The sequence below is a fragment of the Grus americana genome, chromosome 10 (genome assembly GCF_028858705.1).
Source record: "Grus americana isolate bGruAme1 chromosome 10, bGruAme1.mat, whole genome shotgun sequence".
Lineage (NCBI taxonomy): Eukaryota > Metazoa > Chordata > Aves > Gruiformes > Gruidae > Grus > Grus americana.
Window position 1 is genome coordinate 13,396,218 of NC_072861.1, and position 20,821 is coordinate 13,417,038.

At 44.1% G+C, this 20,821-nt stretch overlaps 1 protein-coding gene across 4 annotated transcripts; it reads right to left on the reverse strand.

Moving 5' to 3' along the window:
• Positions 1-1,180: 1,180 nt before the first annotated feature.
• On the reverse strand, positions 1,181-19,709 carry FSD2 (fibronectin type III and SPRY domain containing 2). Of its 4 annotated transcripts, none has more exons than XM_054836372.1 (13): positions 19,539-19,709; positions 16,775-17,559; positions 16,599-16,694; positions 15,351-15,584; positions 14,061-14,083; positions 12,955-13,076; positions 11,731-11,886; positions 10,624-10,758; positions 9,639-9,792; positions 9,113-9,246; positions 7,044-7,176; positions 4,499-4,675; positions 1,181-2,222 (listed from the first exon to the last, which is right to left on the reverse strand). In XM_054836372.1, exons 2-13 carry the CDS (start codon positions 17,516-17,518, stop codon positions 1,970-1,972), a joined length of 2,361 nt encoding a protein of 786 aa, XP_054692347.1. In that variant the 5' UTR covers positions 17,519-17,559; positions 19,539-19,709; the 3' UTR covers positions 1,181-1,969. The 4 variants fall into 4 exon arrangements, with proteins under 4 accessions (XP_054692347.1, XP_054692348.1, XP_054692346.1 ...); XM_054836373.1 differs by having other exon boundaries at positions 19,527-19,709; XM_054836371.1 differs by having other exon boundaries at positions 16,775-18,372; positions 19,221-19,709.
• Between the last annotated feature and the right edge of the window lie 1,112 nt (positions 19,710-20,821).

The window sequence follows — 20,821 nt, forward strand, 5'->3', positions numbered from 1 at the left end:
GGTGCCAGGATACAGGTATGGCTTAAACACTTGAGGTGGAAGCTGTTGGTGGGGAGCAGTGGGACTTCACAACAGAACGTCTGCTTTCATCAGAATTGTTGGGTTCAGCGGGAGCCTTTCTGCATTAAAGGCTTTGTTGGGAGGTTCAGACATCCTCGTACCTCTGCTCTGACTCTTGCGTGTTTTACTCTTTCAGATATCTACTTGAAGAGCTTGGCTCTCAATTTTTGGCAGATAAAGGTAAAACATGTTCCAGTGGGTGGAAATTGGACCCTGAATCAAAGCGTACATTTTTAAGCAAAGGCGGGGGGGGGGGAAAGGTGTTAAAACATCTCACCACTTCATTCCCTGGCAGAGGAGCTGTATGCTTTAGCTGCTGCTCTCTGGTACGGCTATGCCAACATCAGTCAGCAGGGCTCATGTGGCCACCTCGTGCCCTGTGCATTGGCAGTGGCTGCTGGCAAGTCACCTGTTCCTGCTGGGGACAGTTGTGCTCGCTGCAGGATGTAGCAACTGAAAGTCTTGGCCTGCCTTACAGAAGGTCTGACAGAGTGACCGTAACAGACTGTTCTGCCCTGGAAATCTCTGAATTCCTGGTAGGCTAAGAAGTGATGCTGTACTTGTAGCTGATTGTCGCTCAACCCATCTTCTTTTGAGGCTTGCAAAACAAATAGATATCCAAGAGAAGATGGTACCAATCACTGCCATAATGACATATTCAGCTCCTGGTTTTATGGTTTCTGCAAAGCCTGTTTTAGGGAGACCTTTTTAAGGTATTTGGGGAAGAACAGACAAGTTTTGGGCACATGGTTCTATGTCAAATCTCTTCAGTTTTGCCAGGCTCTGTTTGTAAGGACCCTGTATACTGTAGAGACTGCTGCCTGTTCCTGACGATCCCCTAGAATGGTAACTTGAACCAATGATTTTTGTAATGAATGTGCAATAAATCTGTGGAAAAGCATCTCTGTTAATGACTCTTGATTGAATTCAGGTAGTTTCGACATACTCAAATGAGGCTGTTTAGAGCTAGACAAGCCTGCTTGACAGGCAGTGCCTCTCTGCTGTCTGGAAATGAAGCCTAAATGAGGACATCTCAGCTGAGTGCTGGGCCAGCCCCCTGGACACACAAAGCTCCAAGGACCCTGCATCTGGTGAGAAGCCCTTGGTGCTGAGGGGGAGGGCAGATCTGTGAGTGGGGGGATGTACCCAGGTGGAGGTGAGCAGGGCCAAAAAGAACAAGCTAAAAATGATGCTTTAGGTTTCTTTGTAGGGGCAATCGAGCACTGCAAAAGGCCTTGGTTTGTTTTTTCCCTGGAAGAATGGATGAGAAGCATGGGCATTCTGTAAAAATGTCCTTTAATGTTTGAGATTGTGGTGCATGCTTGGGTATTTCAGAAAGTGTGTGGTAGGCGCTAACAGTTCACAGGCTAGGGAGGCGTATTTGATTATCTTGTGTCACAGGCTTCATGTAGCGACAAGAACACTTGATTGTGAGATCAGCTTCATGGTTGGAGTGTTTTCAGCTCTGTCTAGCAGCTGTACAGTGATTGTGCCTTTTGCTATTTTTTTCTTTGAATTTTTAGCTCTTCAGTAGACCCAAGAGTGGAATTAATGATTGCTCTGGAACAGGGGAGTTCCCCAGGCATCAAATAGGTACTGGGGGAACCAGTGATCCAGCTGCCACCTGCTGCTTGGTGATACTGTCGCTTCTGAGAAGCATGGTGTCCGTTCCTACCTGGAGAATTCTGGGATGCTGATGGGTCTTGTGACCATAATGGTTTCTGCCAAGATCCTGCCTAAGAGGACAGAAACTGTCGTAAGGGCTCAGGCAGCTGGTTTGGGTCAGGCTCGCTTTGCTCTTTCGTTGGGAGAGCGCTGGTTTATAGGCAGTGTGATGGAGCAGGTAATGCTGAAAGAGGGCATTGCTCCATGCAGGTTACATGTAGAGGTGGCAGCTGCAGGACACAGGTTATGGGAGGGCAGTCCACGGGGGTACTGCAATTCCAGTATGTATCTGTAGGATACCAGGTGTTTCCAAGGCAAAGCAGGGGTGGACGTAATGCTGGAAGTGCGAGTTGAATGCGTAAAGGTGCTGGGCGATATCTGCATTGAAAAATGACAGTCTGCAGTTCTCATAGTCCAGCAGGATGCCAATCCTTGTGGGGGGGACAGTAATTCTGATGTCTGGCGTCATCCCGCTGTGCAGGAACTCGTACTTGTGTCTGTAGGCAAGAAACACAGACAAAAAACCTGAGGGCACCCTGGCTGCTCTCAGAAGGAAGGGCTTTGTGCACACAAGTGTGCTCCAGGGTACGCTTCCTGCTTCACAGTCCCACCCCTCCTGTGTGCCTGGTGGTTACTGCCCCAGTCTCATCTGCTTTGCTGAGCAATGGCTGTTTGCCGAGGAATGGTGTGCTCAGTGCTTCCGCACAGCAGTGCTCAAACGTGTCTAACCTGTGTAAGAGGCCTCTTATTTCATATCCCAATGTGGCTGTACATGGATGGGTGGTAGCTCTTCGATATGGATGAGGTCAGAGCGTGACATAGGACTTTCCATTTTTTTTCCATGTCTTAGAGGGCAATGTGGGTGTCCTGTAAATTGGAGGGTGCCCTCTTGACACTAGGTGTAGCCTGAAGTTGTCCCTTCCTCCATGAAGAAGCTGTGCTCTCTTAGGGCAGTTAGGCTTGTCCCAGGACAACACTTGTCGTCCCCTCAGCCTTGCCCTGGATAGCTGTCTGCATGCCGAGGAGACAGTTGGCAAGATGACTCAGTCCTGTCCTTCCAGGTCCTGCCGTGCTGCCTGCTTCCTCCCTGCGGGCCTGTGGTACCGAGCCCTCTTTCCTGCCAGCCTTACAGGAACTGCTCATGCTGACCTTCACAGCAGCAGCAAGGGAGCGTAATCCCTTGGGCAGAGGCTGCCTGACGCAGCGTGGCTAGGCATCCTCCAGACTATTCAACATCATTTTTCAAACCCTGCTCTCTAAATGATGTTTCCAGCTGCTTTTCTTACAAGACTTTCTGTTCAGCCAGGGTGGTGTTGATGGGGAAGTTCCAGTCTTCATGCTCATTTACTAGAGGGTGACATCTTTTAATTGTGATTCTTGAACTGTGGAGGCCTTGGAGGCCAGGAAGGTGCTCTGTACGTAAGCAGCTTTGTCATGAGGGTAGCCCTCTTCTTCCCCATCTAGTCACTGTTTGAGTAATGCTGAGGTCCTGTAACAGTTACTCGAACAGCTCTCCCTAGTGTGGCACGTTGCAACCAAAAATATGAGACTTTTATGGGAACGTGCCTTCCTGAGCAGAAAGAAGACTTACTCAGCTGAAGTGAGTTAACTGGCATTTCATAAGGGCCAGCTTCTTCACTAACCACCTCCTCCACCCACACCACTCAAACCTGAGATTTCCGTGCAGAAATGGGTGTGACAGTGATTCAAACTGAGCAACGGCCCAGCTCCCTTTTCTCTCTGAAGTCCATGCTCATTGCTCCAGAAGAATGAGAACAAACCTCAATGTCCCTCTTAGGTCAGCGTAGCAAGGAAATCAAATTAGCCTGCCTGCAGTGTATGGGAGAGTCATTAGCTTTAGTGGGTTTGGTCTCTTGTATTAAGCGGCATTTCTTGCTATGTGGGAGGCAGATGCCAGCGCTGCTAAGGACTCTGGCTGTGCAGCAGGCCAGTTGCTGGGGAGAGCAGCAGGTGCCTGGGGAGCAGTGTGTGCTCAAGCCAAGCAAGCTGCATCTAAAACCTCTCCCTGCATACCAGCAGGCAGCAGCCTGTGCTATGCCATCCTTACCATTTGCTGACTATGCTTCAGGTGGTGTCCAGGCACCCTGTTCAAGGGGACCCTGGCAACTCTTGCAGGCTGAGTGGTGAGCCATTCAGGCAGCAGGTGATACTTGGGGGTGCCGGCAGGGGGATGACTGTTTTCTTGTGCCTGGATGTTTCACGGAGTGCCCAAATCACACAGGAGTCAAAGGCAATGATGCTAATACAGTGGTCGGGGGGAGAGCCAGCAGGTTCAGCTGAGGTGTAAGGGGAGCTGGCATTTCTGCGTGTAGGTGTGGCTGTTAGGTACTTCCATAGGTAGGAGAGAAATCAAAACCAGTTGCATACAACTGGGTTTAGCCAGATACGTAGTTTCTAGGTTACATGGATCTATTACTCTGTCTTCCCACTGGGGTTTCGGTGACCTAAACTGAGGCCTTTACAGCTAACTTCTGTAATGCAGATTTTATTCAGATTTGTTCCTGGGACTGCCTATTTCAATGTGAGAATGTCATTAAGCAGAAGGATTTGCTTAAAGGTTCCAGTATCCTTCCAAGAGCAGTTCACAGTGCCTACCGTGCAATGTCAGAGGCCCCTCTTTAAGTGCTTGGTCTGGGCTTTCATATAAAATCTCTGGCTGTCCCCTGCAAGTAGGAGCTCTCTGCTGCTCTGCCTGCAGGTGTACATGTAGGAGGTGTTCCTGTAGGAGACCCGTAGCCTCCACAGCCCTTACCTCGATGGTGTGATGATATGCCTCATGCACCAGGATGAGTTGTTTGCCCCCAGATAACCATGTCTTGGAGTGTTTTCAAAAGCCACGCCGATCCTGTACTCTGTATCTTCCTCAACTTCCACCTCCCAGTAATGCTTTCCTGGAAATGGGATCAGACTGCCCAGGATCCCAATACACCTGTGGGAGACAGACAGGAGTACGTGCTACAGGGGATAGCAGGTTTCAAAACATCTTCAGTTTTGGATGATACACAACCTGTATGTTTCTGTGATAAAGTCGTCTAAAGATGTACATTACATAGGCAAAGGATGTTACTGGCAGACACTTTGAGCTCCTTTACCCCTAGGTAATGCTGAGAAAGCTGCACTCAGCATTCGAAGGGCCTGATGCGTAAGGACAGGCATGCACAGCAAGACAGCTGTACTCTGTGCCACCTCAGCAGACATCACTAAAAGCAGGTGTACAGTTTATTACAAATGCATGTAGATGTCTTGGAAATAGCTTAAAGGCTGCTGAAATCTAGACACAGAGAGGCTATGCTGCTACAGCTTGAGAAGGAAAAGGAATGATGCAAAATAATGGATGGGTAAACGTGTGAACAAAATATTACCATAGTAATGAGAGTTGCAAAGCCACCAAGGCAATCTTGAGTCAGATCATAGGAGCTGCTGTGGTTAAGAAACACATTAGTCTTTCAGAGATCACACAAACTTCAGAAAGAAGAGTTTGCTATGTAATTTCCTTGTAGTATGAGTGTTAGTCATTTCAGCTAGGGAGCTTTTTCTTTTCTTTTTTTTTTCACAGTATCTTGGCATGAAAGAGGCTTCTGAGAGTTCACAGTGGCATTAAAACCTCAGCCTCAGAGTTCAGAATGAGATGAGTGCCAGCTCTGGCTGTTTACGTGAAACATAAAAGCACCCTGTGGAAGTGGGATGAAATCCCATTTAGGCTTATCATGATGACTTTAATGAAGAGAATCTTCTATCTCCTGGCTCTTTTCTACCAAGCCCTCTAGTAACATTGCATTTCCATGGAGGGGCTAAGTTGTGGGCTTGTATTATTCTGTGTCTGCAGATACCTGTCCTGGTTATATGTTGTTTCTGTGGTTCTGTCTGGAAACGTGCGTTTTGGCAAGCTAAGTTTCTCATTTCAATGGCAAAAGGCCTAATTCTGTTTTGAAAGTAAAATCTGTAGGCCCAAATAGTATCAGCTAGAGTTTTCATCAAGAGGCAAGTATTCAGATCTCTCTCCTTTCCTTAGCGTTTGATTTGGCACTTAAATACCTGTTTGAATTTAGCTCAAGGTGCCCAACATGTGTAAGCAGGTTTTTACATAATCGTGGCTGGCTGCATCTGTAATCCTCTTTATGAACTTGCATTAACTTCCAAATGATGCTTAAGTTCCAAAGAGCAGTTAGAGAGATTTAAACTCAAAATCAGAGAGCTGCTGAAAGCCCCATTAGACACTTCTTAGCATCTATTTAAAAAACCCCAACAAACAGACCAACTGTGCTTTGAACTACACAAGCCTCTTTCAAAGAAGACGGTCAGGTGCCCAAAGCACCAATGGGTTTTTTTGCCCGTTCAGTTGTATTGGCTGTAGTGAACGAGTTTTACATCAGATGGGTGTTTGGTGGTTTCCATTGGATAGAGCTATATAAAAACAGCCCCAAATCTCCATGTGTGAAAATGAGACCAAGGAAGGATGGGCAGAGCCTCCTGCACATTTCGTGCAAGGCTCTATAACCTCAGCAGCTTGCAGAGGAAGGGGCAGGAGAGAGGAAGCAACAGCCAGCAGAGAGGAGCACCAGCTTCTCAAGTCTTGGAAGTGTGCAAGTGCTGGATCACTGTAATTAAAAGAGAACCTAATAATTATGCCTTTTTAAAAAAGATCCCACTAGTGCCGAATTAAGAGTATATGGGGTTTGATTTTTTTTTTTTAGCTTGTGACATTTTTCTGGGGTTTTTTGGGCTCTGTAAAGATGTAAATGGGAAGAAAGTTTTGGAATTTAATAGAAGTCGGTGCACACATCATGCAAAGGGAGATGTATTAATTACCTTAGACCTTCTCAGAAAAGAGCAGCAAGCCACAGGGAGTTCAGTAATGGTGCTCAGGAACGATACCCCAGTGAAACTATGAAGCCTGGATAAATCAATACAGAATTCTACTCTCCAAGGAACTACAGGGAAAGTCTACCATTTCAAACTGAATAGTTACCTTAGAAGCCCAACTTGAAATACCTTAAATCTGATTTTCTAAAAGATGAGTAATCCATATTTTAAAAGGACTGACAAAGATGTTTGCAGTTGTCTGAAACTGAAGACAACCATAGTCAATTATGCAAAAACCAAGATGGAAAAAAACACTATACATTATACACACATACAGTCTGGAAGTTTTCTTGGTTGGTGCCTGCCTTGAAGGTGGGGAGAGCTGCAATAGCAGTAAACCTTTTTAGTGGATTGAAAGTCAAGGTAGGGGTGTGTTGTGGGTGAAGCAGCCACAAACCACATGCATTAGTTGCAACTGAAATTCTTCTGTATACCTTGTAAAGCTGTTATCATAGACAGGCAGATCACACTCCGGGTTTTCCAGTTCATCGCATGCAATTGTAAATCCGTCATCTAGAATCGCCAGTAAGGGATGGGCTGTGTCCTCGTTAAGGCAGAAGTAGGTGCCTGCAAGAGAGGAGAATGCCTGAGGATAACTCCAGCAACTCCTTATGGCATTAGGGTTTGCAGCAAGGGTGTGGTGAAGCGTTTGGATCCACAAAAAGATTAACCAGTGCTCTGGAAGGAATCTGTGGCTGACAGTCAGAGGACAAGGTTGTCCATTTGGAGTTTTTCAAATAAATGGGTGTTTTACAGCTTAACACTGTTTAGTTACAGCCTTGGGAAAAGCAGAAAAGGGGCTTTAACCTGGTTTGGAACCCAGCCAGGGCTCAAAGCTGCAGGCACTGCGCAGGAAGTAGCTATTCAGAGATGAGGAGTCCTCCCTGCAATGGACTGTCCAGTTTCGAGTCATCTTCCTCAGAGCTGAAGTGATCTATTTTTAATCTCTGAAAGGAGAAGGGGGGCTTAAAGGCCTTTCCATGGTCCCACTCTTCCACAGAAATGCTGGGCACAGTTTGAAGAGAAGGAACCTCTACAAAGGTGCCATACACAGCATCCCTCATGCTTCAGCACCTCCTCATCAGATCAGCCCTCAGAGAGGTAAGTCAGCTAAGCCAGCCCAGGATAAAAGTACTTCTGTATTTCTCCCTTCAGAGACTTCACAAAGCAGGTCTGACGCACTGCACTCTGATGAGCAGCCACATGCGTCACAGCTGCTGTTTGTAGTTCGTGTTTGTGTATCCACCCCAGTAAGTAAGAATCAAAGGTCATTCCCAGTGTTGGAGGTGAGTGCTTGCAGCTGACAGATCAATTTGCATCAGCTGTTTGCATAATATAGACTCAGAGAAGATAAATCTCTCCAAATGAAATCATTATAATCAAACTGCAAGTTACTTCAATGCAAATACAATACAAACAATGACAGGGCAATTACAGGCATGTGCTGCTGAAAACAAACACATGCTGTGCAAGTAGAATTGCCAATTTCAAATATTGTATTTAAGCAGTTGAAATACAAACAATGGTAACACAATGACAGTCTTCCTCTCTAGGGATTTAAGAATGACCATTTCTTTTCTGATTGCTACACTGATGTGTAGCAGACAGATTTCTTACTGAAACATAACCTTTCACTGATTAATGGGTGTGTGGTCAGCTTGCAGAATAAGCGCAATTTGCAAAGCTCTCACAGAAGGTAAGTGCCGAAGAGACACAGGTATGGTGTGAATGTATCTGTGAGTGATGTGGGAGGTTTGAGACACCCTGGTGAAGCTGCAGCGTCATTATAGCAGTGGTGAAGATGAAAACAGGTGTCTACCTGTAAGTCATTAAAACGAGCTTTGATTGATTAGATGGTTGGGAGGGGAAAGGGCTTCTAACTTCCCTTTGGGGGAGAAGGTTAATCCTTGCCCAGCATGGCACTGAGAGCACAGGTGATAATACTTTGTCGGTTACCGAAAGCAAAGCTTCCAGCTGAAAGCTAGACTGCCTTTTTCCTGATGAATAAAGGGAACCAGCCCTCAGAGCTTCCCCAGCCAAGCTGGAGATGGTCTAATATATACACAGGAATATTTTGCATATCCAAATAACTCTGGAAAGTGCTGACTGTCTCAGCCATGCTTTCCAGTAGCAGCATCATTACAAGGTAATCTCTGAAGTAAAGTAAATTCACACTACAACTTTCTTCAGTGATGTGCCAGTACTTGGCAAGCTGGCAACACCTGGGGGTGTTGGGTTGATCTAGTCTTTTAAAACGTTTAGAAATTAGTAACTTCCAAGTATCAAATGTACTGGACAGAAATAATTGTGAATTACAGAGGTAGAGCAATGCACTTATTGTTACAAAAAGTGGGTTTTTTCATTCCTAAAAGGTTACCAGGTGTGTAATTAGATGTAAGAGACTAGGACCTGATCCAGAAGCCATTGAAACCAGTAGGAATCTTTCCGTTGAGATAATAGGTGCTACAATAGGCTGTTGGAGTTGTTCTGAGCTGTACAGTACCTGTGGTGTGTATCAGGACAGGTTCACTTCTTTCACTGGAACCACCCAGGTTTATGGCTCTAACACAGATGCGATAGCTTTGTGCTGGCTGGAGGTGAATTAGGACTTCGCAGTTAGGAATCCCAACAATAGATCTACAGAAAATAAATCCATGGAAAATGATAGGGTAGAGAACAAAGATAGGCCTTTCAGATTATTCTTCTGAACAACAAAGAAGAAATTACATGATCAGCTTCTCCTGTAACCCATCAACAACACTTCACCTTGTAGAGTTAGCTGTCAGTAGTGGGGGTAAGAGATAGTCTGTGACAGACTATGCAGATTTTCACATTTGCTTCTGCCCTGTTCCCATACCCTGTATAGTCATTTTTGATTAATATTTATACAATTAATTTTTCTAACAGGAATGTTTACAAAGGTGATTTCACCAAAGGTTCATGGGTTCTTTCGTAGTGCTACCTGATGCCACATGACATGAAATGGTTTCATTTCTACATATCATGGACTTGATAGAATAGTAACTCACTCAGTAATAATATTGCCATTTTCTTCATCTGGCAGCTTGGACAATTCAACCATGTAGGAATCGACAGGGTTAATGTCTCTAGATTCCCAGCACACCAGTGCTGCATTTTCACAGCTTCGGATCTTTTTACTCTTTATGGTAGGTGGGGAAGGAGCTGAAAAGTAGGCAAAAGAACAATTCTAAGCTGTTGCCTGGAGATGTTTGCAACAAACATGTTTTGAGGACTTAAAAAATAGTACAAAGGTGTGTACTAATACTATACAGTTAAAGAAACCTGCTTCCCCAATGGACAATAAACAGCAGGCAGGGCGATTAACAGTACTATTCAAAGACTTAATTTGGACTATAAAGGTCCCAAGAGAATTAATCAGAGAAGTAACATAGATAGAGACTGATTACACATTTGTTTTCTTTCTATCATTGGTTTTATCTTTGTCATAAAGGTGCATCTCTTCTCTGCTCTAAGATGTCAAAGACATATGGAACGAGTGCTTGAAGATCGCACTCTGACTTGCTCAATTTGATGTCAGGATTTCACAAAAGAGAACCGGGGCCTGTAATTAATCTTCTTGTGGTTCAGCTATTGGGAAGAATTCCTGAAGACAAGCCATGCTAATCAAAATATGCTTGACTGAACTGGAGTTACAAAGGCAGCATAGCAGGTGAATCCACAAAATATATACAGGCCAATAAAAGGAGGACTGGCCTCCACCTGGCAGCACTGGGAGACTTGAGCCTTATTCCCAGCTCTCCTACATGCTCGCATTTAAATAAGTTATTTTGCCTCTTTGCTTTTGTTTCTTCAGCTCTAAAACAGGAACAATTGGCCTGATAGGCTCACCAAAAAAAAGTAGGAAATTCCCGTGCAGTCAGTAGACTTACATCAGAAGAAACGAAGTGCCCAGAAAGCATTAGTTGTATAAAATTCAGAGATGACTGAATTTCACTATGAAGGTCACATAGTTGTATGAATAAAATATTTTACCTGTTACATAAACTGCTCTTTCACTTGGTGGACTGATACCAGAGGCATTTAAAGCACTGACCCAAAATTCATACTGTGTATTCGGCAACAAATTAGTAATGGTGCAGTATGTTTCTTTGACTTTCAGCGTGTGCTCTGAAATGAAAACAACAAAGCATTTACAGTGCCTTTACCCAGTTACTCACCCTTACCCAAAGCTGCCTCAAATAATGGAGTTGAGGCGCATTGTTTTGTGTGCTAGGTTCAAGAGAGCTCCTTGTGCTCCATACCCTTTGATTAGCTGTCAGGCTGTTTCAGCATGCCTTTCTCTAAGGAGGTATAAATCAGATAATGCATCAGCTTCTGAAGGAGCTACACAGCTCAGGAAAAAAACCACAAAACAACCCAAAAGAAAGGTCACCCACCTGTCACTGATTTTTTTCTAAAAAGATCCTGCGGGTTCCCACTCTGGGGGTGCTGGCTGGTCAGCTCATCCCAGCAGCGGGACAAGAGCTGAAGCTATTCATTACTCATTTCTCATTCTTATAAAATTTGGACAAGTTCTGCTTTTCTTTCTGAACTGGCCATTTGGCACTACTGGCTTCCAGTTTTGCTGGAGAAGTGACTGGGTGTTTTCAGTAAAAGGTTCTGCAAGAATATTATTAGCAGTTTTGTCACAAGGCTGGGACATTTTAGGATGGTTCTGTGGTTCTTTTTTTGTGCGTGTGGGTGATGGGGTGTTACAGCCTATTATTAGCACTGAGATAAACTGTAAGATGACTGTGGGGGTTTCAGTGGGCGTGCCGATAATATGATGATTTGCTCTCTAAAAATACTATGCCTTGCAGTGGATACAACGCATGTGTGTCTAAGGCAGTGCCCACCCCCAGGAAAGGAAATGCTACTGTTGAGACCTGACTCCAGCCACTGTCCCCTTCCCACTCCTGCTATCCCAGCTGCTGGCCCATCCTGACTTTGCTCCTGTGATGGGTCCTGCTGCTTGGCAGACCTGGCAGGGGAAGAGTGACAAAGCCAGAAGCAGGAAATGTGGTGGCAGATATGACAGTTTTGGTGGTGGAGAGAGTGCACACAGCAAGTCCAGAGGCACTTGGGTCCAGGCCTCCTTACCTGTTTGTTCATCGCTGCACAGCTCATTGCTCACTGGTTTATAGCACAGTTGGTAGCACTCGACAGTGTCATCTGAGAAGAGGCCCCAGCAAACTCTCAGTGAGGTGCCAGTTGCTGCATTGGGAGCCTGGGGATTGATCACAGGGGCACAAGGAGCTGCAGAGGGGAAAACAGGTCAGGTTTTGAATGTATAAGCATGGCATGTTGTTCACAGGCAAACACCTCTCCTCTCACAAAGGTGTTTACACAAAGCCTAGGCACTGAATAGAGTCAAATTCCTCCCACAGGGAGAAAAGTTAGGAGCAGACCCTGTAAATACTTGCAGATAATAATCAGGTCACTAGTGTATGAACTAGTCTTGCTTCAAATCAAAATCAAAACAACAAAATACATAAGCCTTGGCCTAACCTTCCTCTGTAAACTTGACCTCATCTCCCCCTGAGAGCCGCTGTTCCCCAGCGACCTAGTACAGCCCTGCAGGAGCAACATCTGACACACACTGTACTCCTGCGGACCAGCGCAGGTGCTGAGGAGCTTCTGGAGGAAAGATGAGGGAAAAGCTGTCCAACATAGGGGGTCAGCAGCACAAGCAGCCAAGTAGCAAATGCTATTTTACTTTAAGAAAAAACAATGTATGGGCATAAAAAAAATCATATTGTTCTTTCTGACCATTTGTGGTGTGCCATAAAAGATGTAAAATCTTTCATATTTTTATTTCATTCATCATTAGAAATTTGTTTGGGTTTTGCTCTGTTTCCTGTGGATAACAGGAAAAATGTTTGCTAAGTAGCAGAGGAATAAGGCACTGAAATCTGGTTAATGAGAGAAGCTGTGCAGGTTGTTTAAAGCAGTCTGGTGTCCCTCTCTACTTTGTTCAAGCAACTACAAGGTAAGACAAGCTATCATCAACTAAGCATGCCTGACCCCTCAATGGAAGGGGGGGTCTCTGTGAGTCTTCTAGGAAATCATCCAGCAAAAGCAGGGAAGACCAAACTTGGCAGTTCGGGTAATTTTCTACTGAAAACAAATGAAAAAAGAAATCCCAAAATATCTGCCAGTGTCTCTGTATATGTAGGCAAACAAAAAAAATCTAGAGGGAAAACTAGGGAGAAGCTAATTCTGCCTTTGGAGTTCTCCTTTAAAAGAAGTAATGGACTTTTGTTTAATGCATTTCCTTAATTAAATGTAAATAGGTCTGAAAAAATGATCAGATAGGAAGAGTACCTGGAATAGTATTAATGGAGTTCATTAGTTGTTCAACTTCAGAGAAATCTATGACCCGCTCTTCAAAGTCTGGCAGTGTTGAAAGCTCTAAATCTACTTCTTTCTTTAAGAATTCTTCTAGCCTGTAATGGTAGGGAAAAAAAATATCTAATTGGAAGTACCATAGTGTTGCAGATACTTTTCTATTATACCTATCAGTGAGAGGAAAAGAACATCAAACTCAAAAATAACAGCTATTTCCTTAAAATAATGTTTTCATAGTTGTACAAAGCTCAGCCTCCCCATGCCCTTTGCTTGGAGATACACAGCCATACATCAGACTAGTGCTCCAAGATGCCAAACAGAGCTGGATGCTGATAGGACTGAGGGACCACACTTCGTCTGCCCCGCTCACGCAGCAGGCCGGCTGCCACACACTGCACTCCCACTCAGCCGGTGAGTGAGATTTCCCTAGCACCCCTCTGTGGGAAGAAAGCTATTGGCTCTGTGACTTTCATTATTTAGAATTTATGACACTATTACCTCATGGTCCTAGGTGTTGTAAATCTGAAACAAAGGGGTATCTTTTCTCTGTGTTTTCATAAATGATGACAGTCAATTTAAATGTATATTTTTTGCAATTGATTTAGTGTGCCTTAAGATTTTTTCCAGCTGCTCCAAGATCTTTCAGTATGTTTTGAGCTTCCACAGCTTGACTTTCTACCCCTCCATACTAATGCATAAATAAGCCTGTTACTAATCTATTTAGGGAGCTCAGTTTTAGGCAGATTTGTATCCAAAGAATTTCTTTCAAGATCTTTAGCAACCCTGATTCTCAGTCACTGAAATTAGTTCCTTATGACTAAGCTGAAAACAGTGATTTATTCATGCTCTAACTCTCCCTTTGGGTTTTTTAAAATTGGCTCAAAACTAGTTTTGAGTGTTAAACTTCTCAGAGCAACCTTTTCTGCTGCAGTTTGAACCAGAAATACTAAAGATTTCAATAGCTCTACTAGCTTAGATAACATTTGTGTGTCTGAACAGAGTCCACAACATGCAAGTGTCTCCAATAACAGGCCCAATTAGCAGGAAGGAATGTGACACAAAATCCCAGAGTGTGATACTACCTGTCAACCATGGTTACTGCTGCCTGTAGAAAAAAAGAGAGAGAGTGTTAAAGACAGAAAAGATATATTTCTTGCATTAGTCTACATCATGCTGTTCACCTGTCTTAACAGGAATTGTCCCAAATGCAGCCCTTAGAGTGAACTAATTAGTTCTCACCCAGGTCTAAGAATAAAGCCATGCCTAACTGTCCATTCAAACGGACGGATCTTGGCTGAACTGACAGTAAGATAACGTGCAGTATCAGGCAGCAACCAGTGTCTACCCATCTAGACTCTAGACTGTCTCCTTCCTCAAGTGTCCAGAGTGCCAACAGATCCTTCACAAACAAAAACCAACAACAGCTGGAGAAAATAACTTAGTGAAATTATCTGCATTGGAGCAAGTTCGAGCAGTGCATGGTACTGGAAGACAGACACACTGTCCCTGGAGAAACCTAAGCAGCTGAGAGCTCACAACCAAGAGCTATTCACTTCTTGGTGAATAATAGTTCCCAGGGGTGATGTAAAACTGCTTATGAGCTAAGGAGAAAATAAGGTTATTCCAGAGATGCAGAGGAACGGGAAAAGTCAGCTTATGCGGAGAACTCAGCAGGTTGTAGTGACACAGCAAGCTGATCCGTCAGAGCAGACTGGAGGTGTTAGGAGATTTGTTTACTGTCCGGTTCAGAAGTTACTGTGGCTATGCTACAGAAATGCTCCCACCCACCTGAGTCACAGAATGGCTCAGATTAGAGCAGTCACTCATCAGCAGTGAAAATTCTCTTTTTTTTCAATTATTTTTCTACTTGCTAAAGAAAAATAACTTCTCGACACCTCCTCAGCAGTGGAATTCATCCATCACTTTGCAGGAGCTCCTGATGTATTTAGTTTGGAGCCTCCTGTTCAGCTGAACTTTCCAACAAAATGAGCAAGAAAGTGGTTGGATCAGCCTGCCTGCTGTGAGCCCAGAATAGAGCAAGAGAGCTGAGCCTGCATGAGGCAATGAACACTAAGTGCTTCCAGAGTTTCCTGAGATAAGCTTTTTAGAGAGATATCTTCTCTCTGAACCCCAGTGAGACTCAAAGATCATTAGGCATCCAAGTTACAAATTTCTGCTGCTGTTTCTGCATTTTGGCCCCATTGTGTTGCCCCACTAAGTTAATGCCACCATGCCAAGCACCTGGAGCAGTGGCAGCACCATGGACCAAGCACCCCAAATGCCCTCTAGAAATGCTGAGATTTCCCAGCTGGGGACTGTTTGCAAGCAGCAAAGAACATTTAGAAGGGGCCTTGCCAGTTAACACTCTTTACCTTCATAAAATTGGCTTTGTCGTTTTCCAGGTAAAGCTCCTGGGTGGTGTCTGTCAGCTCCTTGCAGGTGTCAAGATGTTCCCCACAACTGACCAGCTGCCCATATAAAGTTTCCAGCTTGTGCCTCTTCTCTTCCCCCAGTGCTTCCAACTGTTCTTCATACTTCTGAGCAAGCACTTGCACTGCATCATTGTAATGCACCTCGAAGTTCTGCTCCTGCCTCCCAAAGTTTTCCTGCAAGGCATTTGGGGGTTTGTTCCTTGGTGTCAGGCCTGATCCATAGCTCAGCCAGAGAAAAATCTTACTCAGATCTGCCTAAAATTCTCCTTGCCAGGGAGTCAATGCCAGTACACAGAAGCTGTAATTTGAGTAATTTGCATTTTTTTAGGGGTTTATTCTAATCATTCACCCCCACTGAGGCACAAGAGAGTGTTGGATTTGGTTCCAGGCATAAGAAGAGCATCAGAAGTTATAATAAAAACACTGATGCAAGTCAACCATCTCCAACCTAAGCCCAGGGAGCACAACTAGGGATATATTTTAGCCATAATCTCACAAGTGTTTCCACCAACACAGTCAAGCACATCTTTCCATAAAAGAAACCATAGCAACCCAGTGGGATCCATGGATTCGCGCTGGGGGAGCTGAGCAGCTAATGCTGGTATCCTCACTCACTGCTGGAGAAAGCATTAGGAAGGAAGATTTAAGGGGCAGGCAAGGCTTTACTGCCAGGCGCCGATGTCCTTCCGTGCCACGTGCAGCAGAGAAAAGACAGTAGGTGCCCTGAGTTACTGCTTCAGTTTGACTTGCTGCCAGCTGGGCCCCTTCCCCCAAGGCCAAGCTGACATCAGGCAAGCAGGAGCACAACCCTCGAAGTGCTGTAGCTTGATGCAGCTGGTCCAAGGGTTTGCCTGTATCTGGCACTTCTGTGAATGGAACCGAGTGAACACAAGGTGTACACTCTGGATGGACGAGTTAGATCACAGGTCTTTGGTCATTTAAAACTAAGATAACCTGAGTGGGGGTCACTTTATTTCTGAATGCAAGTGTCTGTGCAAATGCTTAATGTGGTTTTACTAGCCCACTTAAAAAATTCATTAGGATTAATTTTCCTGAGTACCTTAGTCTAGGCAAACCCCAAGATAACTCCGCGCTCTGTTACCATAATTACCTCATTAACAACTGAAGAACTGTCAAAACTGTTCTAACCCCACTACCACAAAGTTAGCCTAAGAAAAAATGCCTTACCTCTACCGTGATGAAGATTTCCTCCAAGTGACTGGCAAAGTTTTCCATCTGAGCAATCTGCTCTTCCAACTTGCACATATTTTTATGAATCTCCTCCTACCAAAACACCCAGTGTGATTCTTAGTATGGCTGAACACTGTTTTTGAGGCACCACAGTACACTTGTATTACTCTTACCTTTTCGCTTTCCACAGCACTGGGGAGCTGAGCCACCTCGTGATCCTTGTGCTCACCAAACAGTTTGTCAAAAGCTCGGATTGGCATCTTGCAGGTAGAGCAAAAAACATCTGCGGCTTCCTCCTCCTCACTGACAGCTTGACTGCTCCACTCATCCGACATGCCGCCACTGCTAAGCTCCTCTCTGGACCATGCATGGCTCTCAGCCTCATCCTCTGCTCTGGCTTTGCTCTGATCTTCATCTTGAGCAGCCTTGCCAGGAAGTCCCTGTTGCTTTGTGCTTTGACTTCGATCTTTCACTGGCGAGCTGTGTTTTGATGCATTACATATGGAGCTTTGTGATCCTGCTTTTTCTGTGCGAGCAGGTGGCCATCTGCTCTCCACCATCTCCAGATGTCCTCCAAGAAGCTCAAGCTCTTTTTCTCTATCCTCATCAAGTCCATACATCTTAGCCAACTCTGCAACCTCCTTTTCCAAATCATATCCAGCTTCTTGTGAGCGCTGAAATTTTTTGCTACTCAATGCAGATTCCCTTCTGGTATCCCCAAGAGATCTGTCTCCTTGACCAGATGGCTCTTCAGGAAAGATATCAAACCTCTCCTTTGATCCATAAAGATCCATGTGATAAAATATCAAGCCTTCAGCCTCAGTCTCGTTAGACTCTGGGACTGGTGGGGAAGCTGAACGACCAAGCAACTGGTCACTAGTTTCATACTCTCTTGCACTGCCAGATCTGGATGACATTGGTATCCTCAGTGAGGCTTTTGAGACGATGAGTCTCAAACCTGTAAAAGATAAGAAAGACCTTTAGCCACATGCTTAGATATCAAACATGAGTTTTCTTGCTTAAAAATATATTGATGGAATATGTTTGGCTGAGGACTGCTCAGGGCCTGGAGGTAGGCACGGGAAAGATCAAAGCTTCTGAGGTGAAGCCACGGAAGGCTTGTTTTTTCTCACCTCTGTCCAAAGCACAGCAGAGAGCTGGTCTCTGGTGTGCATCCTATGTTTTCTGAGTGGCTCAGCTGATGTTTGATTTCCGAACTGTGGAATAGTCCTGTCCCCAGCTCAACGCTGCAACTGTGCTTCAGGCGCACTTAGTGCTGTTCTGTGCAATTGGAGATGGCCTGGTTTGAAGTCTGCTCACTCTTCAGCTGCTGTCAAGTGCTCTTCCTGAACTGTCAGTCAGGCATACTGTAGGATGCCCCCCTTGTGACCACTGATGCCACATAACACACTAGTAAATGCCCTGAAAAATCCTGTTCTGGATTTTTCAAATTGCCATTCTTGATACTGAAACCAGAGGTTTCTTTTAGCATTATTCTCAGTCCAGGTCTCGAGTCCTTTCTATAAAATAGGGAAAAATACTTCCCTTTGGGGGGTTCTCAAGTATTGTGAAAATATATATTTTTAACATAAATGAAACTCAAAAAAAAGATTGATGATGATTCCCATGATAAAGCTTACAGTAACTAGGAAGCAAGACAAGTTGTTGACCCCTGAATGGAGAGAAGTCCGCTCTGACCTGGAGCTTGCACACTTTGTCCATTCTGTGTAACGTGGGAGGTGTGAAGAGCATGTGGATGGGAAATGCAAAGCTGTATGATAAAGCAGATGCATGTGGGATAACATTAAAGGTGCAAGGGCAATTTTAATGCTGACTCCCCAAGCCCACTCTTTCCAGCCAGCCCGTATTAACAACAGCAGATGAAATAATGCTAGTACAGAAAGACCACATGGTGCTTTGTCAGAGCTGCAACGTCCCTGCAGCCCTCCACTGTTCACCAGCACTAACAAAATCATGGCTACAAAACTACTCAGGTCAATTTTCTCAGCAGTTTACTACTATGATCAAAAGAGTTCATGGAAAGATTTCAGCTGAATATTAATGAACCTATAGTTACATCTAGTCCTAGCTCAGTGAAGCATGCGAAAGCTTTAAAACCACTTTCTCTCAGAAAAAAGCCAAAAGGTCAGTCAGACATCAAGGTTATCAGAGCTTCTGCAGAAGCTTTCACATAGCTTTGCTTTCAAACTACTTTTTATGCTCTTTGTAGTTTTGAGTACTTGCTATGACTTCAAATTTATTTCATCAAAATTTTACTAATATTCCTGAGGATTATTTAGCTAACAAAGTCAACACAGCCAGTGAATTATTAGAAAGCAACTTCTCAAAACAGTGAAAAACGCTAAGAAACTTCCAACTCTCTAGTTTTATATCAATGACTGAAAACAGTCCAGCCTACCAGATCTGCAAGAAAACACACACAGAAGTTCACCGTTTCTCTTCTGGCACTGCAGATATGGGTGTGGATTCTACAGCTAGCAAAATCTTACTATAGACAAAAACACTGAAGTTAGGCAGAAATACTGTTTATGCTAAAGGTGACAAAATAAATCATGCAAATTTTAACATATTAAACAGAGAAAACGTCTTGACACATACCAGAAAATGTTGTCTGGCTCCCGCAAAGACTTTTTTCCCCATAATTATAATAAGGAAGGCTTCCTTTAGAAGCTACTACTAACTAGAAAAGTGAGTTAACAAATATTTTTCCTACCAAAATGAAATTAAATAACATAAATTAAAATGAGCATAATTAAGCTCGTCTGGAACTCTGCTGCCTAAATAAGATTTTCAGATGATTGCTCAGTGTTTGCTCAGTTTACAGGAACAGATACAATTACAGTGAAGAATGTTTAAGTCCGTGACCATGAATTATCAAAAATATATAACAAAGAATGTTACTACCTAAAAACTTGCCTTCTATCTTAAGACGTCATAAATTCTTCTGATAGCTCAGATGGCATCAAACTTCACATTTATTTCCCCTAGTAAAAATTAATTCACACGAAAGCAATCCCCTGCCACTTTCCTATGACTGCAGTTGGAAGACTTGTTACCGTAATCCTAGACCGCCTCTTTGCTCAGGGGACATGCCAGCAATGAGCAATGGAACAAATATAGATGTGCCCTGGCTGTCCTTCAGCTGCGTGCTACTTGAGTGTCACCAGGATGAATGTCACACACCAAGAAAAGGCTCTGAAGGTTGATTCCTGGATCTGAAGTACTTGGAACAATTATACGGACCCCTTGCTAAAGCCAGAGCACCCTCTCACTTTCTGAGCTGGTATTAATAAACTTGGCAGAGTGCAGTCATTGACTCTAGGCGTGATTTCCAAGGCTGTGGTGCTAGGCAGAGTATCGCCTGTGGGATACACAAAATGTGCACAAACTAACTCAAATGGCTGGATGCATACTTACAGCATTGCTGCGTATTTAAGTGGAAGTATCTGTTCTGTTCTTTGCAAAAGTTTAATGGCAAAGTCCTTCTCTCTATTAAATTAGCAGAAGCTTTACTATGGGGTTGAATTGGAATCAAGATCAGACTCCAGAAAAAAAGAAATCACAATGTTGCATACACTTATTATACGTATACATACGTCCCCACCCTATATGTGTATGCTAGACCACTGGAAAGCTAATTATAGTGAAGAAAGTGGCCAATGGCCCAGCGAGGGAGGATTTTCACAGGAATGTATCCCTTCAGTGTGTGCTCAGTAGTGGTTCACCTGATGAAAACCAGGCTGTATATTACCACTGATTATTGTGATTACTGTAGCACTTGAGCTTTAGGTATCCACTCAAACCCACAGTTGTCCAGCATACATCATCTGTTTGTGAACACACTACTGAGCCAGCCTTGCTGGCAAGAGGTTTTTAAGCATGACTGAGAACATTGCATCATATGCGTCTTGAGCTCCAGGGACAGCACATGGGGAAACGTCTGTTGGATCTTGACACAGCTCTGCTTTTTCCTCATTTTCCAATTGAACTTGGTGTCATTTCCTCACATTTCTAGAAGTGCACTTATTTGCTCTTTCGGTAAGGAATTACAAGTTAATTACCCATGTAGTCATGATCTCATTACTGCTGACAGTGCCTCTATCATCTGTGAGATCAGAGCAGAAATGTTTTCACACAAACGATGTAGCCTTTGCTGAAATGTTAACATTCATGCTGTCAGACAAATTTTATTAATTTTT

Coding starts and splice junctions, on each gene's coding strand:
- FSD2 (XM_054836372.1), bottom strand. CDS start 17,518: ATGTCATCCAGATCTGGCAGTGCAAGAGAGTATGAAACTAGTGACCAG. Junction 9,793..10,623: donor AAGAGCAGTTTATGTAACAG/GTAAAATATTTT, acceptor CCTACTTTTCAG/CTCCTTCCCCACCTACCATA. Junction 4,676..7,043: donor TATGATAACAGCTTTACAAG/GTATACAGAAGA, acceptor TGTCTCCCACAG/GTGTATTGGGATCCTGGGCA.